The following is a 21845-nucleotide window of genomic DNA, read 5'->3' on the forward strand; positions in this document are numbered from 1 at the left end:
CATTTTCACACACTCAAATCATAGTTCTTTAATCCTGGGTGTTAAATTCCATTATTAGAAAGTCATTTGTGTTTATCTTGAAGACGACTCGTTCTTCCTGCACCTGGGATGCAGCCTACATTGAAGTTAGAGCTAAATTCCTCTAACTGTCTCTACAGAGAATAATTTGACAACAGCACAACAGGTGCCCACAGAAGTGGAATTAGGAGGGAAAGCCGTAGTGTGGGCAGAGGCCAAGGTGCCAGAACAGAGATGGGTACACCGAGGGCACCTCAGAAGACAAACATTGTCTACACTGCACATTTCTGAAAAGCTGGCCCTGAACACACAGCAACACAGCAACAGAGCTGAATGGTGTGAGATACAGGTTCCTGCCTTGAGCACTCCTGGGTCAGGACAGTGTGGACCATATCCTTGGAGGGCCGTTCCATTGCATTATAGTTCTGTGCTTAGGAATGCAGTTACCCAGGATCCCAAGACCAGAGGCCAATTCCAGTGCAGCTCCTATGTCAATGTGAGTGACCTTGAGCCAGTTGCTTAACCTTTCAGAGCCTCGGTCTAGATGGGTGGCATACTAGTACCTGTTTCATTAGATGGTTGGATAGCTCAACATACACGTGATTATATAGAATTTATGCAGTGCCTGGCAGGAGCGAACCTCAATACATGTCAGCTCTTCTCAGAAGCTAATTGAGGAATTGGAAATTGGCATCTGCCCTAGAAAGGATCCCCAGGGAAGAGGGGCTCTCCCCAGGTAAGTTTTTCTGGCAGGGGCAGGGAACATAATGAGAAAGATAGGACATCAGTGGGGAAAAGGGATATAAGGATGAACTCACTTCCCAAGGTCAGAAGTCAGGAGGAGGCTATTTACTGCAAGTCACCAGGTCAGTACGTAGACCAGATTCATGTTTGCCCTAGTCGTGCTTCTAGAAAACCTCCCCTGTCCACATCAGGTGAAAAGAACATCCTACATTCACTCTGCCCCTCTTCCTGAGGCCCACACCTGCTGGCCAATCAGTGACTAATCAGATGCTCTTATAAGCTGTGCACTGAGAGACAGAAAGCTGGCCACTATCTGTGGGCCTTTAAGCACAGGCAAGGTAGTGTCAGGCATGTCGGCATTGCAGCCGACAGGACCATGCAAGACTACAGTTACATGGGTAAGCCAGAACTCAAATAGTAGGAAGCGGGTTAACTAGCAGAGCTATACTATAAAAGGTAGACCAGGAAGCCTGCTGTCTGTCCCAGAGAGAGATGCCAATAAATTAAGTAGCCAGTCCTCATCGGGCCCTAATATTGGTACCAGGGGAGCAGTAGTGAACAAAATAGATACATTCTCTATTCTGCAGTTTCCAGCCTTGTGGGGGAAGACAGTAAACCAAATAATTGCTTAATGCAGATTTCATTAGATGCTGATAAGTGCCTGCAGAACAGGTCCCTGGTTGGCCTTGGCCAGCCCAGCTCTTCCCCTTTTATTGCTTATAGTTCTCACAATAACTGTTGAATGTGCTAGGAATGCAATATCCGGAGATAAGGAGGAACTACATGGAAGAGCGTGGGCTCTGGTCATGTTCCTCCGAGAAGAGGATGCCCTCTAACACTTTAGCACAGCATGTTATGTTCCCCCAGCTTATGAAACTTCAGGGCAGGCAGCTTTCCAGGCTCTCTGAACTGGTGCAAGTGGGACACACACAGACAGGACTCTGTCGGGACACACACAGACGGGACTCTGTCGGGACACACACAGACGGGACTCTGTCGGGACACACACAGACGGGACTCTGTCGGGACACACACAGACGGGACTCTGTCGGGACACACACAGACGGGACTCTGTCGGGACACACACAGACGGGACTCTGTCGGGACACACACAGACGGGACTCTGTCGGGACACATACAGACGGGACTCTGTCCACCCTGGTCAGCTTTCCTGAGGTGGGGGCACTGGCTCACCATGCAGCCCAGGCTTCTGCTGTCCCTGCCAATCTGTGAGTGACAGTTGCTTTGCCTTGCTTGTGCAAGTGTTCTGTCTCATCAGATTCATGTATTCTTTTACTTCAGGAGAAAAGCCAAATCTTCTGCTTGGGCTCCTTTAGAACCTGTTTCTTTCCTCTAGCCTAGGGAGTTTCTCTTGCTTGCAACAAAATGATCTCCAACAAAGAGGCAGGGACTGGGGCACTGGTGGAGGAAGCAGAAGTGTAGAGGAAACGAGCCTCATCCTGCCTGGTTCTCCTTACACAGCGGACAGGAGCCAAGGGGTGAGAGGGAGGTTGTGGGGCAGATGGATGGACCTGGGGAGAAGGGGCCTGAAGATGGAGGGGAACTGGCCCTTGTTCTCTAGGTTGCTATAGGACTCACCCAGCCCTGGGGGTGGCCCTGGGGCCCTGACCACCCTCTAGATGGGAAAAGGAGGACAACGGGGTTAGGGGAGGGGCTAGATCTGAGGGCAGCAGGGCAAGGAGGCAGAATATGTGGGCGCATCTTCCACCACCACAGGAAGGCAGCGTCCCATGCTGTTGTGGGGGGATCCTGCCCCATCTCATCAGCCCCCTCCCCAGGGCTTGTCCAGGCCCATCTGTGCACATTTGCCTGGTCCTCCTGGTAGGAGCCCCCATCCCTGTGGGGAACCATTCCCTGCAGGAAGGGCTGCCTAGGGGAAGGAGGTGCAGGGACTTTGAAACCAGACTTCCCTCTACTGAGGGACCTGATACTCTGTGAGCTTTGGTGTCTTCACTTGCAGAGTGGCTAATACTGCCTGCATTTATGACTGTCGCCAGAATGAAGAGAGAAAATGGTGTGTCTAAGCAAGTCAGCGCTAGCCTCCTTCCTCCACGCTTCATCAACACCTGCTTCCTGTGCCCCTTAGCGTCCCCTGGAGGCACTGGGGGAATTCCAGGCTCTTGAGTTCTGCTCCACGCAGAATCCACATACCCCAGTGTTCAAAGCATGTCTCAAGCTCTTCAGGCCCTTCACTGTCCTGGCCACTCCCATCTGCCAGCTCAGAGCATCATCTCTCAATATCGAACAAATCTGTTGTCTCGCACCTTCTAGAGTTTGTGTGACCTCTGCCTTTTGGATGGCATCACAGTGCATGGCCTCTGTCTGTATGGCCCTGAGCACACCGTGTACCTGATTCCATGATGCCATAAGGGTGAGGTCCATAAACGCTTGGCAAAGTCCTCTGTGAAACTGGTCAGTGACATCTCCAGCAAGAGTAACAAGGTGGCCGGAAACTGCATAGTAGGTGAGGCTCACTCCAACCACGGAGAACTGGAACATCCAAGAGAAAGGCCCTCAGATGGCTCCTGAGGAAGGGCTTACCTGGCACCCCATGTGACACGCGTTTGTAAGTTACAGTCATGAGTCACTTAACTACAGGGATGCCTTCTGAAAAATGCATCGCTGGGTGATTTTGTCCTTGGGGGAACATTATAGGGTGCACTTACGCAAACATAGACAGTCCCACACACCTAGGCTATATGAGACAGCCTATTGTTCCCAGGCTACAACCCTGTGCAGCATGTTCCCGTACTGAATACTGAGGCAATCATACACAATGGTAAGTGCTGGTGTATCTAACTATATCTAAGCATTGAAAAGATACAGTAAAAATACAGTACAAAAGGTAAAAAATGATCCACCTGTATCAGCACTTACGATGAATGGCACTTGCAGGACCAGAAGTGGCTCTGGGTGAGGCAGTGAGTGAGTGGTGAGTGAATGTGAAGCCCTAGAGCATTACTGTATGCTAATGTAGACTTTATAAATGCTGCACACTTAGGCTACACTAAATTTGTAAACACATTTTTCTTTCTTCAGTAATAAATTAACCTTAGCTTACTGTAACCCTTTTACTTAAAAATCTTTTACTTTTTTAAAACTTTTTGACTCTATGATAACACAGCTTAAAACACAAACGCACTGTACAGCTGTACAAAAAATATTTTCCTTATATCCTAATTCCAAAAGTTTTTTCTATTTTTAAAAATTTTATTCTAATTTTTTATTTTTAAACTTCTTTATTAAAAGCTAAGATACAAACAGACATATTTAGCCTAGGCCTATATACAAGGTCAGAATCAAGATGTCATTAGGTGACAGAAATTTCTTAGCACCATATGATCTTATGGGACCACCACCTTGGCTGAAATTCGTGTAGTACATGACGGTAACTGTAGCAACACTAAATGATACCTGATCTCAAATGCTATCTTGAGATTAACACTACAGAGGGAGAAAACTGCAATAATGTTGGCAGTAGCTAGTGCATAATCAATTTCTTATTTAAATTATTTTTTCAAGATATAAACAGTTTATTGTTATTTTTCAAAAGAAAATGACACAAGAGAGGCTACCTCCAGCCAGTTCCTTGGCTTTCGCCAGTAGCTGAGGACGCCCTTGTCCATCACACGGTAGAGTTGAACACAGAGGTGGATCAGGCTGAGTGCCAGGAAGACCAGCTGGTGGAGAGAATGTAAACAAACAAGATCAATAGGAATGCTGATAAATTGTTTTTTGAAGGTCTAAACATGTGACTGGCTCCCCTGCCAATCACCTTTGAGTAGCTAGGATGCAAGCCCATTTCCTGTTCTGCAGAGGTTTAATCCTAAACTTGCTCTTCAGTAGGCACTTGGGGTGGTTTGGTGCCTCTCCACAAGTCAAGCACTCATAGAAACTCCATGCCAGGGGTTAGAACCCAAGATGGTTTCTGCACTCAGGGAAAGCACGGAGTATGGGCATCTACGGCCACCAGGCCTCCCGACCTCCATGCTGATCCTCCAGTCCTTCCTTGGCACCACTCAAAAGAGTGAGTTTCTGTGTACATGTGAAATAGATAACATATGAACTATATATACATATATATACTAGTTTTCTCAGCCAAGTAAAGTCTTCTAAAGCTCCCTTATAAGCACTTTCTTAAAGTTCTCTATGTGATTCTCTCTCCAGTGGTGAGTTACCTGTTGATTCATGCCTTTAATCACTAATCCAAACTCAAATTTAGTTATGGATTTGCAAGGAACTGAAGCACATCAGCAGGGCTTTATGCATCTTCTCTGTCCTCTGTTGGAGTTATGTGCATTGTGTCCCATTGGCCCGCTGTAAGGAGCTACACACATAATCAAAGCAGGGTTCACTTTTGGGTGCTGCAAGGTGTTTAACAGCAGTGCTGTGCTGAGCCTTATTGGAGCCTGAGGCAAAGAAACTATCAGGAAAACTGATCCTGCCATTGCCTACAATTTCCATATTTTGTCCAACATGATTTTTTGATATGAATTCTGATGTTTATAAATATTGCACCAGAATACTGTTCACCTTGATTACCAAGTATTTGTGGTGCCCCCTAAATTTGATGCCCAAGGTAAGTACTTTATGTGTCTCCCCCAGGCAGACCCTGACCAGTGGCCCATGCTCCCACCCTCCATTGCGCCCACACCAGCGCGAGCTGAGCTCTACACAAATCTCAGCCTTTACCGGGTCACTGAACAGTCCCTAGAGTCTAAAACCTCTTGGGACTCCCCTCTCTTCACTGCTAAAGCAAAGTAACCTTGACCTGAAGAGTCAGCAGGACTTAGTTCTTCAGAGCAGAAAAGTCAACTACAGGCAGAAAATCAGGAAAGTTCCCAAGGAATAACTCAGAGTGATTTCTGGTGTTTTGGATTGTTTGGTGAAGCTATGTGGACATATTCCATCTCACCAAGACCCTGGGTACTGTGGACTGAAGATTTGTGTTCCCTTGAATTCACAGGTGGAAGACCTAACTCCTAGTGTGGATATATGTGGGGATGGGGCCCCTAAGGAAGTAATCAAGGTTAACTGGGGCTCTGGTCCTATAGGATTAGTGTCCTTACACAAAGAGACTCTAGACAGCTCTCTCTTGCTCTCTTTCCCTGTGTATACCCACAAAGAAGAGGTTCTGTGAGCACACCGTGACAAGGTGGCCATCTCCCAGGACTAGAACCCTCGCCAGAACCTCACCAGGCTTGATCTTGATCATGGAATTCCAGCCTCCGGGAGTGTGGGAAGTAAATGTCTCCTTTTTTTTTTTTTTTTAGATGGAGTCTTGCTCTGTTGCCCAGGCTGGAGTGCAGTGGCGTGATCTCGGCTCACTGCAACCTCCGCCTCCCAGGTTCAAGAAATTCTCCCGCCTCAGCCTCCCAAGTAGCTGGGATTACAGGCGCATGCCACCATGCCCGGCTAATTTTTGTATTTTTTCAGTAGAGATGGGTTTTCACCATGTCGGCCAGGCAGGTGTTGAACTCCTGACCTTGTGATCCGCCCGCCTCGGCCTCCCAAAGTGCTGAGATTACAGGCATGAGCCACCGTGCCTGGCCATAAATGTCTCTTTTTAAAGCACCCAGTGTAGGCTATTCTGTTACAGCAGCCTGAGCTAAATCCCTGGGAGGATCTAAACATCAGGTCCAATTCCCCCATGATGAATTTGGTACCTCAAGACAGCTCTATATTTGCCCTTGCCACACATGTGAAGATTGGTTTCCCCACTGGGGGTCTTCTTCGTCTCATGCCCCAACCCTTAGTGTGATGCTTGCCGCACGAAGGGGATGTGACAAAGAGTGTGACCGGAGGGGCAGGTGAATGGGTAGGGAACTAGTCCTGTCTGGTGGAGAAGCCCAGCCCAGGTGAAGCCCCATCTTCCTGTGCACCTCCAGGAGGCCCAAGAGGCAGGTCAGCTCACCTGGGGAAGCATGAGGTGGTACTGCAGGGCTGAGTCGCTGCGGAAGATGCTGAATGACTCCACCAGGGATGAGGGGATGAGACTCCCCGTAGGGAGGATCTCCACTCTCAGGGACACACTGGTGAAGAGTTGGGTTGGAGGGTTATAGAGAGTGAAGTGCACAGACACAGCCCTGGTGCTGCGGTCAATCCACATGCTGGCCCTGAGTCGGGACAGGGCTGTGTGGGCTTCAGTCCTGTAAAACAGCACACACTGGGGTAGGGCAGGGCAGGGAGAAAGGCACAGAAGTCTACTGAGGCTCCCAGCTGCAGGTCCCATGCTGGGAACACCCTATGCTAGACTTCGCAAGGACACACAGTGCCTGGGCTTCAAGGGGCAGGACAGATGGCCCTCTGTATCTAAGAGACCTCATCAATAGCCCTCTCCTCTCTCCTTGCCCCACCCTCTTCCCTGCAGCAGCCCAGGGGACCCTCAGGCAGGAGGGACCTGGAGAACGGAGGCCTCCATTTCCCACCCCACCCCATGTGAGGCAGAGATGTCCACTGTCTCTCCCCAGGGACTCTAAAATATTCATTTTTCTTTTTTTTCCTAGAGACCCCACTGTTTGGAACAAACAAGCTGGGAGAAGGCAGTTACTAAATACTAACTCGTATTTAGTAACAATTAAATCATTTCCTTTTTAAAGAGTATTACTCAAAGGCTCACATTATTGTAACTGTCTAGACCTCCCCGTTGGTCTAAGACCATCCTGTTACCACTGGGTCAGCACAGCTCCAACTCAGTGTGAGGTGCATGCTGCTTGGGGAGCCACGGGTGGCTGTGGACAACAGTGTGACTGGCTGGATGGGGCAGGCGGCCTGACCTCAGACCTAGCTGCAACATGGGGTCGTGCTTCTTACGCACTTGAACCTCCACCCCTCACCCTCAGGACACGGGAAAAGTAGCACAGGGCCTACTCCACAGAGCTGGGTGAGGATTAAATGAGACAGTAAACACCCAGCTTGGCACAAGGTCGGCATGCAACAAATGCTCCTTATATTCCATGAGCTACAGATGTTCTAGCAACCACTTTTTGAAAGAACGTTTGCTCTGTGCTCTCCCACGTGGAGGCCTGAGCCTGTGTGATGCTTCTATCATTCACAACAATGACAAGTCTGGCTGGAGCCCCCGGCAGTGGTGCGCTGACCTCGCAGGCCTGTCAGGAGGCTGCACCTGCTGCAGATGCGCCACGTCCAGCAGGCACCCGAGCTGGAGTGGCGGTGGCAGGCAGGATGAGCCCCGGCTCTTCGAATCTCACTGACCTTGTTCTGCCCAGGCTGAGCACACAGTCCTCCCTTGCCCCACAGCCCCCAGGACCATTCAGGGTCACGTTTTGGTTCTCTGGGTCTATCAGGTAGGGGTTCTCAGGGCCTCCAACTTCGGGACTACATGTAGGAATAGAGTCTTCGATGAGTGCTGAAAATGGCCTGGGAGGCTGCAGAACAAACCAGCAGTCAGAACACACAGATATTATTCCCAAGGCTACCCTGCAATCCGGGGTCTCCAGGCCTGGCCACATGTGAACACCTGCTCTGTCCTGCAACATGGTGCCCTTCTCTCCTCATAGGATCGTTCTGCAGCCTGTTTCGTGGTCTACAGACTCTAGCTCAAGCTACAGGATCAAGGCTCTACCCACGGAAGGTTGGCATCTGAGCTGTGTATGGGTCTAAGGCTTAGACCACTTGAAGACTTCCCCATCATGAGATGCCAGGTAAAATGCCCGTCTCAGGGCACACCCTCCCCATTAGAAAAGGATATGTGAATATTCTATTTTTAGATTGTTTGATTAAAAATCCTAGTTTTGCCTAGAATGCCAGTCTCTAAGGCCAAAGAGTGAACTGAAGAAACCTGCAGCAGAACTCCAAGGAAGGAAGAGGCTTTGGGAAAGGGTTCATAAGGGGGAAGGAAGGAAGGGTGAGGCTTGCCCTCTCCCCAGCCCTGGCACTGACAATTCCAATCACCACTGAACTCGCAGAGAAGTTCAAATGATCTGCCAGGGTCCTGCCCCAGTGTTGCCTAGACTTCTCTAATTCCATTTATTTTTGGAAACAAAAGGAAAAGGAACATCTTACCTTGCATAAATGGCTAGGAAAAACTTTTAGCTGCCTAATTATGGAACTGCCTATTAGGTAACATTTTCCTCCAAGAGCTCCAGGCTGAAAGGAGAAAAAAGATGATGAGGACTCGGTGTGCTGTGGACTTCAAACCTCCTCATCAAGCAGTGCTCAAAAGGCGTGGGGCTCTGGGTAACTCCACCTGCTACCATAGAGGTCAGAGTTTTATTTTCCTTCCAACGCCATTTTAGGGATACAACCAACATTCTAAGAAGGCAGCAACAACCTCCCCAGACTTGTCCTGGAAAAGGGTTAACGTTCAAATGATGTTCGTAACTTGCGTCACACGAGAATGCTCTCTTTTATCTTTTCTGAAAGTTTCTCCAGTGTCATCAGCCCAAGAGACTATATAGAATACAACAAAATAAAATTATAAATAAACTGCTCAAGGAATATGGACAAATATATTTCTCTTTTTTAAATTTAAAGACAGAGAATAGCTCTGTTGCCCAGGCTGGAGTGCAGTGGTGTGACCTCAGCTCACTGCAATCTCCACCCACCGGGTTCAAGCAATTCTCCTGCCTCAGCCTCCCAAGTAGCTAGGATTACAGGCACGTGCCACCACACCCGGCTAATTTTTGTATTTTTAGGCTGGAGTGCAGTGGCATGATCTTGGCTCACTGCAACCTCCACCTCTCAGGTTCAAGCAATTCTCTTGCCTCAGCCTCCCAAGTAGCTGGGATTATAGGCACGTGCCACCACACACAGCTAACTTTTGTATTTTTAGTAGAGATGGGGTTTCACCATGTTGGCCAGGCTGGTCTCCAACTCCTGACCTCGTGATCCACCTGCCTCGGCTTCCCAAAGTGCTGGGATTACAGGTGTGAGCCACCGCGCCCAGGATATTTCATTTTTAAACATGGGAAAGGGGTTGAAAATAAAAGATGAGCAAGGAATGGGATTATGCAAAATGCATATTAACTTTTTCTTCCGAACTTGGGATCAACCTCACCTCTTTCTGGAAGCTTCCTTGCACTTCCTCTGTTTTGGGGTGGTTCTTGTGTTTCCTTGTCAGGGTATTTTGCACATGGAACTAGAATCTTCCATTTCCTGACCTCCCACCCCATCAGCCTGAGGGCTCCTGAGGCTCTGCCACAGCCCTTGTGTCTATCTCAGGCCTGGGAAGCACAGGAATCTGGAGAATCCCGTGCAGCTCAGCAGGGTGTAATGGGATCGGGCCAATGGGTTCTGGCAGGAAAGGAACAGGATGCTCTGCTGGGACCCACTGGAGAGCCACCGGCCTTACACCTGCATGGTCATTCAAGAACCTACGCAGTGCTGCAGTTCAGCATTAGTGACTGTTTCACCCACTGCAAGATGGCTTTTCTGAGATAATCTCCTATGAAGAGGAGACGGAAAGCTCACCTGAGCCCCTGGCACACGGGCTGATGGGGTGCCTCCCGGGTACAGGCCATCCAGAAGTGTGGTCAGACTCCAGTCCCACCAGTCAGTGATGTTTCTCAGGCCACCCAAGGAGTTTCTGGCATTTCTTAATGCAAGAACAAAAATAAAAAGTTGCTTCTGCATCAACAAGAACAATTAAACGTGAGAACAAAAGCATGTTTTCTTGCCAATTTTTCTCTCATTCAGATTTCAGGTACTCTGCAGGAATTAAACTCAAGCTGCTTGCAGCGTGAAGCATGAAACCCTGGAACTCACTTTGCTCCTTAGTAGCAGGAGATAAGAGAGAATGGCGGGTGAAGCACTTGTTCATTTGCTCACTCCGTCAGTCACTCAACAAACATTACTATGCAACTACTAGGTGTCAGGCACTCTTCTAGGCACTGGGAAACAGAAAATCAATTCTCTGCCCTCCTATGGGGAAACAGGCAACAAATAAGATAAATAAGCAAACATATACTATGTTGTGAAAAATATGAAGGAGGAAAAAAAAAGCAGGAAAGACAGGCAAGTGGTGGGGTAAGCAGGTGTTCAAGCAGCCATGGAAGGCTTCAGTAGGTGGTGACATCCAGCAAAGACCTGAAGGTGAGGGTGGAGCCTGTGGTCATCTGAGGGAGGGTATTCCAGGCAGAGGGGACAGCGAGGGCTTCCACAAGCCTAAAGGGTGGGAAGGTGTCGGGGCCACAGGGCTGGTGCAGAGGGAGCGCCGGGGCTAGGGTAGACAAGGGAGGCTCTGGGACACCCAGACCAAGACCCAGTCCTCTCTCTGCACTGACTGCCGACTGGGCGCAGCATGTGACTGGCCTCCCAAGATGCCCCCCAAGATGCCTGTGAGTGGCAGATGTGAAGACATAGATGAAGTGCAGTGTTGGGACAAACACTAGTCTGTTTTCTTTCCAATTAACTTCTTTATTATGTTTATAGATATGCTTCATATTTCCACCAAGGAACTGGTTTAAGGGAGCACTGAAATAATGTCAAATGAACAAAGTTTATCATTTTTAGTTTGCTCAGACACTGCTATAAAGCCACATGCACAGGCCAACGCTGTGCATGGCAGCAGCAGGGTGTCCATTTGGCTCTGAGCTACAGCCAGAGGCAAAAGGATAAAATCAAGTGTTCCTACGAGAAAGCAAAGTACCTCTCACCTAACTCTAACACACTTTCTCGTACATAGCTTCCCATGAAGAGTCACTGAAGAATGGAAAGGATGGGGTGCTCATCAACATGCCCTCAGCAAATAGAAATGGCTCTGATGTGGCTGTTTCATCCAGGTTTCTCTCCACAAAAAGGGGAGACCAAAATAGTTCTCAGGAAAAGGAATTTTGTCGTAAGGTGAGAAGAAGTTAGAAAGTCACCCAAGTACACAGAATTGAATGCCTGGTCCAGCACCAGATCCAGGCTACTCCAAAGAATGAACACACTGTGAGTCATTCGGATGATGGCCATGGCTTTGGTAAACAAGGCTTGAGAGCAAAGTTGGGCTGTAGACAGCAGGCCTGGAGCCGACTCTCACTGTGAGAGCCAATTTTGCACAACTCCTCCGAACTCCATGTTCAGTGATGTCACATTGGTGGTGTGAAAGACCATGGTGGTTCCAGGCGTGGTGGCTCATGCCTGTAATCCCAGAACTTTGGGAGGCTGAGGCAGGCATATCATCTGAGGTCAGGAGTTTGAGACCAGCCTAGCCAAAATGATGAGACCCCGTCTCTACTAAAAATACAAAAAATTAGCTGGGCGTGATGGTACACGCCTGTAATCCCAGCTACTCAGGAAGCAGGAGAATCGCTTGAACCCAGGAGGCAGAGGTTGCAGTGAGTAAAGATCATGCCACTGCACTCCAGCCTCAGTGACAGAGTGAGACTTCATCTAAAACAAACAAACAAACGAACAAACAAACAAAAAAACCCAAAAAAAACCATGGTGGGAGGATTTACACCACGGAAATTGGCTGGCAGATGCTATAAATCAGTGCTTTTGTTCTCCAGTTGTTAACTGTTTCCAGGACACCATAAAGACTATGTTTACAGGTAAGGTGTAGAAAGGACACTCCACTGTTGATTCAGAGCAGATTTTGCAGATAATTTAGAAAAAGTTTTTTAAAACCTGATAGTCATGACAATAATTGGACAATATTAAAAAAAATCAAAGACAAATAAATGTCACTAGTATATAGAGTAATAAAGAGATGCAGTAGCCTCAACCAATAATCTATATATACTATAAATGTGTTCGAAAATTTCCATATGGCTGGGCACGGTGGCTCAGGCCTATAATCCTAGCACTTTGGAAGGCCGAGGTGAGTAGATCACTTGAGGCCAGGAATTTGAGACCAGCCTGGCCAATATGGCTAAACCCCCGTCTTTACTAAAAACACTAAAATTAGCCAGACATGGTGGTGGGCGCCTGTTGTCTCAGCTACTTGTGGGGGCTGAGGCAGGAGAATTCCTTGAACCCAGGAGGCGGAGGCTGCAGTGAGCCGAGATCGCGTCACTGCACTCCAGCCTGGGCAACAGAGTGAGGCTCTGTCTCAAAAAAAAAAAATTTCCATAGCATGTATGAGTAAAAGTCTAGTGAATTAATTTATCTGACTGGTTTTATTTCTTTTTTCTTACAAAGAAATGATCTCTTATCCTTTCAAGTATTTGATCTTCATTGGTTTATACATCTTTAGAACTTAATCTTTGCAGGTCTTTTATTGGGTGCTGGTTCTTAACTCTGGACTTCTCTATAAGTTTTGTCAAACTATCAAATGCAGAGCAAATTGGAGGCCTGCCACAGCACCCAGAGGGTGGAATGAAGCAAGAGAGGCATCAGGAAAGGAGAACACAGATGGAGACAGAGATGGGAGGCATAAAGTGAGCAGATACATCTCTGCAAATATTCACGCCAAAGGAAAGGACGAATGAGCCAGGGGGCACAGAGATGCAGTGAAAGGGGCGGGAGGGTAGGAAAGAGGCAAAGGATGGCTGGAGGTGAATTTTCAACAGAGGAAAGTGTTGAGCATCTGCTGTGGGAAGCAAGATGATTTGACGACAAACATTGTACATTTATAGCAACTAATATGCTCCATTTTCTGTGTTTTTAAAGAATAAAGTATAGACATTATAGCCGTGTTGAGTTTGCACCACTTTCGGGGAAATGGTGTCACTTCTTGACACTTGCTTCCCTATTGGAAAAACATTAAGAAACTAAGTTAAAAAGCCCTGAAAATAACCCAAAGCCAAAAGGCCCAGTGGCCAGACTGCAGACATCTCACACCTCACTCCTGGCACACCCAAAGTGCAGGTAGTGAACCAAATGAGCCAGGAGTATTCTGGCCCTGTCTGTATTAGTTACCGCAATTATATAAAATAAGCCCACAAAGCTGGCTAAACAATGCAAAAGATAAAATCAGCTGTTATTTTACTTTTATGGCACTTGGATAGAACGCTTGCTTCATTGATTGATGCTTTATTTGCTGGTTTATTTTTTGTTTTATTTTTTTTTTGGAATTTCATGAAGTCTTTCGTAAGTTCAGAAACACTTCATTTACAACTTAAATATGGCAAAATCCAAGAACGCAATGACTACTCAGTAGTCCAGTTCCCTCCCTTTATAGATGAAGATGCTAAGTCCAAGCACTTGCCAGAGTCACCTGGCAACCAAACATGAGTTGGGGACCCAGTCTCAGAACTCTGTTTCATCCATTTCCACTCCTGGGCTTATTTAGCTTCTCTATCTGGAATGCTAGTAAATAACAAACCCTCAGTTGTTGTTGATGTTTCAGGATTAGGTATTGGGGGCTAGGGGGTGAGACGGAGAGGGTCCACTTTAAACATTCCATTACCAACCAGGATACTTGAATATCCCTGCCTGGTGGCCAGAGCACTCAGAGGCAGTGAGGTTTTGCATCCCTGTGGGAAACATAAGGGTCTATGCAAATCCACAGGAGTTGTGAAAGTGAGCACATCAATCTCATGTGCACCTGAGAGATCTCACAAACATTATCTCAGCTGCGATATTTCTGATTTGAATATCAAGAAGCAACAATTCATATGAGAAATATGTCAAATAATGTTGACTTGTGAAATGTGAGATGAAAAATAAACTAGCAAAAGCCGGAGGTTTTTCATGTTTAGATTTCCATTTCCATTGAGGACCCAAATTATCACTTTGTTTTGCACACAGCACCACCTACTGGCACAGGCTGTGCACTTGCACAGATAGGAGAGCTGAAAAGTTGGTCATGGATGGAAATAACCGCTGGTTTCACAAATGAGGAGGCAGAAAATTCCACTTAATTTCACTATTACAATGCTCAGCAGAAAAAAAAAAACTTGGATTACTGAGCTACAGAACACCCAGACTCATAGCACTGGGACTTCCAGGTCTTACCTTACGAGTGGGTCACAACAATGACAAAGGGGACAATATCCATTAGCCATTATCTTGCTGCGTATGAATAACCCTCTCTCACAAAAATAAAGATAAATATGTTCTGAAATAATTGATAAAATTAAATTGACTTTCCAGCCACTCACTTCTGCCAAAAAATCCAACCAAAAAGTATTTACGTCAAATTGAATTACTTAGTCAAAGGCAACAAATACACTGATAGAGTTGCTGCATAAATGTGTCTTTAAATATTCACCAGAGTAAATAAGGTAACTCCTGGAACACACTGAATTATTGTATTTACCAGCATTGAAATCATAGCAAAGAACCAATATTATTTCATATCATGCACTTTATAATTCAAAGCCACACTGCCTTGAAAGGACTATCAGACTGACTATTTGTGGCAGGTGAAAATAAAGCCTAACCATGGATTCAAGAACAACTCTCAAAAAAAAGGAAGACTACATTAAATGCACCTGTTGATGACAATATGCATCCCAATTTTAGAAGCACTGAGACATGGAAGAGAAATATGACACAACAAAATGCTATCATGCTTGCCTTTGCCTGGTGGTATCATGGAAATTTTTCTGCTTTACACTTTTCAGTTCTGCTAGATTTACCTATGATCAACATCTACTACTTATAGAAAGAAGGAGGAAGAAGCAAATGAACAGCTTGAGAAATGATCAAGAACTTGAGAGGTGTTAGAAACTGAAGGCCAGGCATAGTGGCGCACACCTGTAATCACAGCACTCTGGGAGGCCGAGGCGGGTGGATCACTTGAGGTCAGGAGTTCAAGACCAGCCTGACGAACATGGTGAAACCCCATCTCTGCTAAAAATACAAAAAAACTAGCCAAGCGTGGTGGCACATGCCTGTAATCCCAGCTACTTGGGAGGCTGAGGCAGGAGAATCGCTTGAACCTGGGAGGCGGAGATTGCAGTGAGCTGAGATGGCGCCACTGCACTCCAGCCTGGGTGACAAGAGCAAAACTGTCTCAAAAAGGAAAAAAAAAAAACTATTAGAAATTGAGTGTCAGTTATTATGAACTGCAACCATAGGCTTTGACAGAAGAACTCTGAGGTCTCCAGCAAAAAAGAAACTGCAAGACCCTGTTTTGGCACAGAACTTAAAATTCCTTCAAATATCCTTGTTTTACTATTTACCCCAAACGAGATGCTAAGAACGTGTCCAAAGTCTGTGAATGGAGGGGGATTTTATTACTACCAGGGAAATGGTGACAATCTTTCCAGTATTTCATATGTGGGATGTGAAACATGCGGAAGGTGCACACAGGCTATGGAATAGTGCAATGGCCCCAGATCTGGAAGAGTTACCCAAACCTCCTACCTTGTAAATTCTTTCCGGACAGCTTGATTGAGGGAGTATTCATCTTGGGAAAATCTCCCATATATTACACACAAAAGCAGAAGCAGCATGAGGATGTCCATGGAAATGTCTCTGTAAGAAGAGTTTTTAAGTTAGCATCCATACAGACCCTGTATGTAGGTACCTGAGTGTTTCAATTTGCAAAAGATTTATTATTATTATTATTATTATTTTTGAGATGGAGTCTCACTCCGTCACCCAGGCTGGAGTGCAGTGGCACGATCTTGGCTCACTGCAACCTCTGCCTCCTGGGTTCAAGCGATTCTCCTGCCTCAGCCTCCCGAGTAGCTGGGATTACAGGCACGTGCCACCACGCTCGGCTAACTTTTGTATTTTTAGTGGAGACGGGGTTTCTCCATATTGGTCAGACTGGTCTAGAACTCCTGACCTCAGGTGATCCACCTGCCTTGGCCTCCCAAAGTACTGGGATTACAAGCGTGAGTCACCATGCCGGGCCAAAAGATTTTAAATGAAACTCGGCTTTTAAATCCCTGGTAGAAAATTTTTGTATAAAAGTGTGAGGTGTGTGTTGGGGTTTATTTATTTATTTATTTTGCATATCAATATCAAGTTTTCCCAGCACCATTTTTTTTTTTTTTTTGAGGCAGAGTCTAGCTCTGTTACCTAGACTGGAGTGCAGTGCCGCAATCTCAGCTCATTGCAACCTCCCTGTCCCCAGTTCAAGAGATTCTCCTGCCTCAGCCTCCTGAGTAGCAGGGATTACAGGCACCCACCACCATGCTGTGCTCATTTTTTGTATTTTTAGTAGAGATGGGGTTTCACCATGTTGAGCAGGCTGGTCTTAAACTCCTGATATCAGATGATCCACCTGCCTCAGCCTCCCAAAGTGCTTGGATCACAGGCATGAGTCACCATGCCCGGCCCCCAGCACCATTTTGAAAAGATCATCCTTTTTCCATTGGATCATCTTTCTCTCTCTGCCAAAAAATCAGTTGAGCATATTTGGGTAAGTCTATTCCTGGGCTCTCTATTCTGTTCCATTGATTTGCATGTCCATCTGTCCCCAAACATCATGCTGCCTTGGTTTCTGCAGCTGTATAGTATGTCTTAAATTCAGATAGTGTCCGTCCTCTGACTTTGCTCATTGTTTTCAGAATTGTTTAGGCTATTTTAGTTCCTTTGCTTTCCATATACATTTTAGAATCAGTTTGTCTATATCTGTAAAAAAAAGCTTGTGGTATTTTGCCGGGCGCAGTAGCTCACGCCTGTAATCCCAGCACTTTGGGAGGCCAAGGTGGGCGGATCACGAGGTCAGGAGATCGAGACTATCCTGGCTAACACAGTGAAACCCCATCTCTACTAAAAATACAAAAAAAAAAAAAAAAAAAGAGCCAGGCATGGTGGCAGACACCTGTAATCCCAGTTACTCGGGAGGCTGAGGCAGGAGAACAGCTCAAACTCGGGAGGCGGAGGTTGCAGTGAGCCGAGATCGCGCCATTGCACTCCAGCCTGGGTGACAGAGTGAGACTCCGTCTCAAAAAAAAAAAAAAAAAAAAAAAAAAAGCTGTGGTATTGCATTGAAACTACAGATCAAATTAGAAAGAATAGACTTCTGAACATTACTGAGTCCTCCAATCAATGCACACAGTCTATCTCTCCATTTATTCAGATCTTCCTGACTTCTTTCATCAGTGTTTTGTGGTTTTCAACATACAGATCCTGCAAACGTTTTCTTAGACTTACATCCATGTACTTCATTTATTTGGTGCTGTTGTAAATAGTATTCCTTTTTAAATTTCAATTGTTCATTACTGGTATATAGGAATATAATTTACTTTTTTATATTGACTTGTGTCTTGCAAACTTGCTAAATTCACTTATTAGTTCCAGAACCCTTTTTTTTTTTTTTGTAAATTATTTGGGATTTTCTGCAAAGACAATTTATGTCATTTGCCATTAGATGGTTTTATTTCTTCCTTTCAAATCAATACATTTTTAATTTCTTTCTCTTGCCTATTGCATTGGCTAGGACTTCCAATGTGATGTTCAATAGGTGTGATCGGAGAGGACATTTTTGCCTTGTTCGATATCTTAAAAAACATTCGATATCTCTCTATTAAGTATGATGTTAGGTGTCGAGTTTTCATAGATACCCTTTATTAGCTCAGGGAACTCTTTTCTATTCCTACTTCTAGTCCTAGTTTGCTGAGAGGTTCTTTTTTTTGGATGAATTAATGTTGAATTTTATCAAATGCTTTTTCTGCCTCTATTGAGACAAGCATATGGTTTTTCTTATTTAGTCTATTAATATGGTGAATTACATTAATTACTTTCCTCCTCGTGTCTCTTCTAGTCCATAGGTATCATCTTTATTTATTTTTGCTTCTTTGCGATTTATTTGTTGAGCAAGTGGTTATTTGTACTATAGAGTTCTGTCTTGCTTTCAAGGGTGATATCAACATACTCTTACTGTAAACTACAAGTTGGCAAAATCACTTCATCAGATTAAGATTGGACTGTTTTGGGTAGGTTGCCTCATAGATGATGGTGTTTTCCCATGAGGAGACACATAATGTCTGATGTTTCTCTCTCTCTCTCCTTCTCTTTTATATTGGCCACTGTTAATGAGCAATGCCCAGATTCATTACTTCATTAAAACTGCAAAAATGGTCAGGCTCTAATTCTATTGCCTGGTCCCCATTCATTAGCTGGAATTCCTCTCTAAAGAGAAATATTCCCCCTCCTGTTATGTGGTTTCCCAGGGGTATGGTCTGTATAGGAAACGCAGACTTTCACTGGCTTTTATAAAGTTGGTTTCTGGGTGTCCACCAACACTGATCAATTACATTGTGGGTGTTGTTACCAGCTCATGGCTTTAGATAGATTTCATGAACTTCAATTCAGTAGTTTCTAATCTTGATGTCAAATTATCCCATGTTTGACCAATGTGAGCCTCTTCAAACTGGCTTCTTGGTCCTCTGACAATGACTCTCGCAGTTATTAATTGCTCCCTTGCCTAAGAAACATTCCAGGTTCATCTTGTACATTTTCCATCACCAACTTTAAATCAGGAATCCCAGTTACTCCTATTTCTTTTTGGTGGAGCAAATCTAGGTGCTAAAAGTGTGTGTTGCTTCTGGGCTGTTTCTAGGCCTTTTCTTGCTGGAAAAATCTAGAAAAATATTTTTAAAAACCCCACATGATTTCCATACCTATACTTTCAATTCAAATTCAGGACTGCAGAGTTTTGACTTCCTTGAACTCAAATCTGTACCTTCTTTCTCTCATATCAAGAATTCCACTTTTAAAGGACACCAGGAATGACAGAATTAGAAAATAACAGAATTCTTCATTTCCTTTACCCCACAATAAATCAACAATGAAAATAAAGATACTAACGCTCCACTAACAATATGATTGGTGAAAACAGCTTTAGAGTTTTTTCCCCTAGTTTTTTTCTGTCCTTAGAGACTAGGCTTATATGGTGGAATTTTTAACCTTAACACAGATTTTAAAAAATCTTATTCCTTCTCTCCCCATAAGTAACTATTAATATTGCCTAAAGGTGCCTGGGTTGCCTTTCCCTTGTTTTACTTAGGGTGAGCGGATCTACAGGCACCCATATTCATGTCTGCTTTCATTAAGCAGTGGGCAGAACAGCACACCCGCTTTCCTCTACCTGGCTTCCCTCCTGCAGCGAATCCTGCAGGCCTCTCCCTAGGAGTCTGGAGGGATAGTCCTCATGCTTCTACATAGCTGGACACTACTCCACTGTGTTCCTGTCCCTCCAGCAAGACATGTGGGTTCTTTCTAGGATATTCTCATTACAAAAGGTCCCACATAAATTGCTTTGTGCATGGGTATGCTCATGTTTTACTTACTGTGTCTGTAAGAGTGATTGTAAAAAGTGTGGATGCTGGATAAATCGTAAATGAATCTATCATTGTGTAGAGACTTCAAATTTCCCCCATAGTGGCTGTACCGTTTTGCATTCACACCAGCACTGTGTGAAATGCTCTATTTGCCACAGCCTCACTAACAGAGTATGTGGTCACAATTTTGGATTTTCACAGTTTAATTTGCAATTCTCTTACTGTAAGTGAAAGGGCCATTTGAATTTCTGTTATTCTGTGAACTCTCTGCTCACTTTTCCAGTCCACTTTTTTTGTTTTAAAGAGTTGCTGGTCCTTTAGGCCAGATGTGGTGGCTCATGCCTATAATCCCAGCACTTTGGGAGGTTGAGGTGGGTGGATCACTTGAGGTCAGGAGTTCAAGACCAGCCTGACCTACATGGTGAAACCCTATCTCTACTAAAAATATAAAAAATTAGCCGGGCATGGTGGCACATGCCTGCAATCTCAGCTACTTGGGAGGCGGAGGCAGGAGAATCGCTTGAACCTGAGAGGCGGGGGTTGCAGTGAGTTGAGATTGAGCCACTGCATTCCAGCCTGGGCAACAAGAGCGAAACTCTGTCTCAAAAAAAAAAAAAAAAAAAGAATATTAAAACTTTGTTACAAGTATTTTTTCCTAGTTTGTCACTGCCATTTTATTTTACAAATAGTTTCTTTTTACATAGGAGTTATTTTTTTCTCTTCTTCAAGTTTTATGTAATCCAATTTATTTTTATTTTCCCTTTTTGTGTCTGGATTTTAAGTCATAGGGAAGTTTTCCTCAGTGAAATCTTAGAGAAACTTATACGTAAGATTATGCCTAAGTGTATTTTGTTGTATTTATTATTTGTTTTGTTGAATATGGTCTTGTATTAAATCTCCGACTTTTGCTTGTATATAAATATGGTATTGGTTTTTGTTTTTCAATTTTATAACCTAATACTTTACTAGTTTTGCCTGTTTCCTAAATGCTTTCTCTGGGCCTGTTCTTCTTGGTTTGGATGCTTCCCCCAGCAGCGCCCCCAGCTACCCCATCCCAGAGGGCTATGTCCTGGCAGAGCTGGGTTTGGTTAGTTCTGAGGGCTGGGCTGGCCCAGCAGCTCCAGACCTCCAGACCTTGCACTCACCTGTGAACTTGACTCTGCAAACTCCTCCAAGATGCGCCCACCACACTCCCAGTGAACAACACCTACAGGGAGCTTGGAGTTCTCCTATTCTCAGATACATCAGGTACCCCACCCTTCCCTCCACCATGTTCCATAGCTGCTGAGCTATAGGGTGGGTGCACTCTCTGGTTGGTCCCCACCTGAGTGCCTTTGGAGGTGTGTGTGGTGGGGGCCATCTCATGTAATTTTGTTGTGCATGTTTTCTATGGGTTTTGTTTTTGCTATCTTAATTACTCTATTTTTATGAGGAGGTTTGATAAGATTAAAAAACTTGGCCACTGCTCCATCTTCCTGGAATTCCTCTCCCACTCTCCTCTAAATGTGACATCCTAACACAACCGCAGCTCTTCTCCTTGGAAAGGGATGTGAAAATATTTAAGGGGAAGCTAATGGTGTGCCACACTGTATGAAGGGATTGTTTTTTAAGGAAGATGGTTGGAAGTGCTTCTATGACATGCCATTTTTAAAAAAACTATCAGAAATTCCCAAGTCCTTGACAAACTACACGAGAAAGATTTGTAGGAGACTGAATTCATGTTCCGAATTTGAAGAGGGATTTTGGCTAGCATTTAGAGAAGGCTCCTTGTGGTGGCTGCCATCTAGCACCACCATGATGGGAGGGGGATGGTACCACTGAGAGAAATGTGTTGGAGATAGAAGTTGGAGAGCTTTGCCACAGCATGATAGTTCTTAAGGTTTGTGTTTTATCTAAAAGAATTCAAAATATTTCATGAGAACCATAACATAGCTGTGCATATCTGAATATTAAACTTATTTTTAAATAACCTGTCACTGGGCTAAATCC

General features: G+C 45.1%; 1 protein-coding gene across 1 annotated transcript in view; it reads right to left on the minus strand.

Moving 5' to 3' along the window:
• PKD1L1 (polycystin 1 like 1, transient receptor potential channel interacting) overlaps positions 1-21845 on the minus strand; it is a 162778-nt gene that overhangs the window by 19398 nt on the left and 121535 nt on the right. Inside the window, exons 45-51 of the mRNA XM_063708537.1 lie at positions 15985-16095; positions 10216-10339; positions 8809-8892; positions 7999-8171; positions 6698-6932; positions 4359-4463; positions 3133-3273 (exon numbers count right to left, since the gene is read on the minus strand). Coding sequence (XP_063564607.1) covers positions 3133-3273; positions 4359-4463; positions 6698-6932; positions 7999-8171; positions 8809-8892; positions 10216-10339; positions 15985-16095 — 973 coding nt within the window. The remainder of the gene's footprint in view (positions 1-3132; positions 3274-4358; positions 4464-6697; positions 6933-7998; positions 8172-8808; positions 8893-10215; positions 10340-15984; positions 16096-21845) is intronic.

The sequence above is a fragment of the Gorilla gorilla genome, chromosome 6 (genome assembly GCF_029281585.2).
Source record: "Gorilla gorilla gorilla isolate KB3781 chromosome 6, NHGRI_mGorGor1-v2.1_pri, whole genome shotgun sequence".
Classification (NCBI taxonomy): Eukaryota; Metazoa; Chordata; class Mammalia; order Primates; family Hominidae; genus Gorilla; species Gorilla gorilla.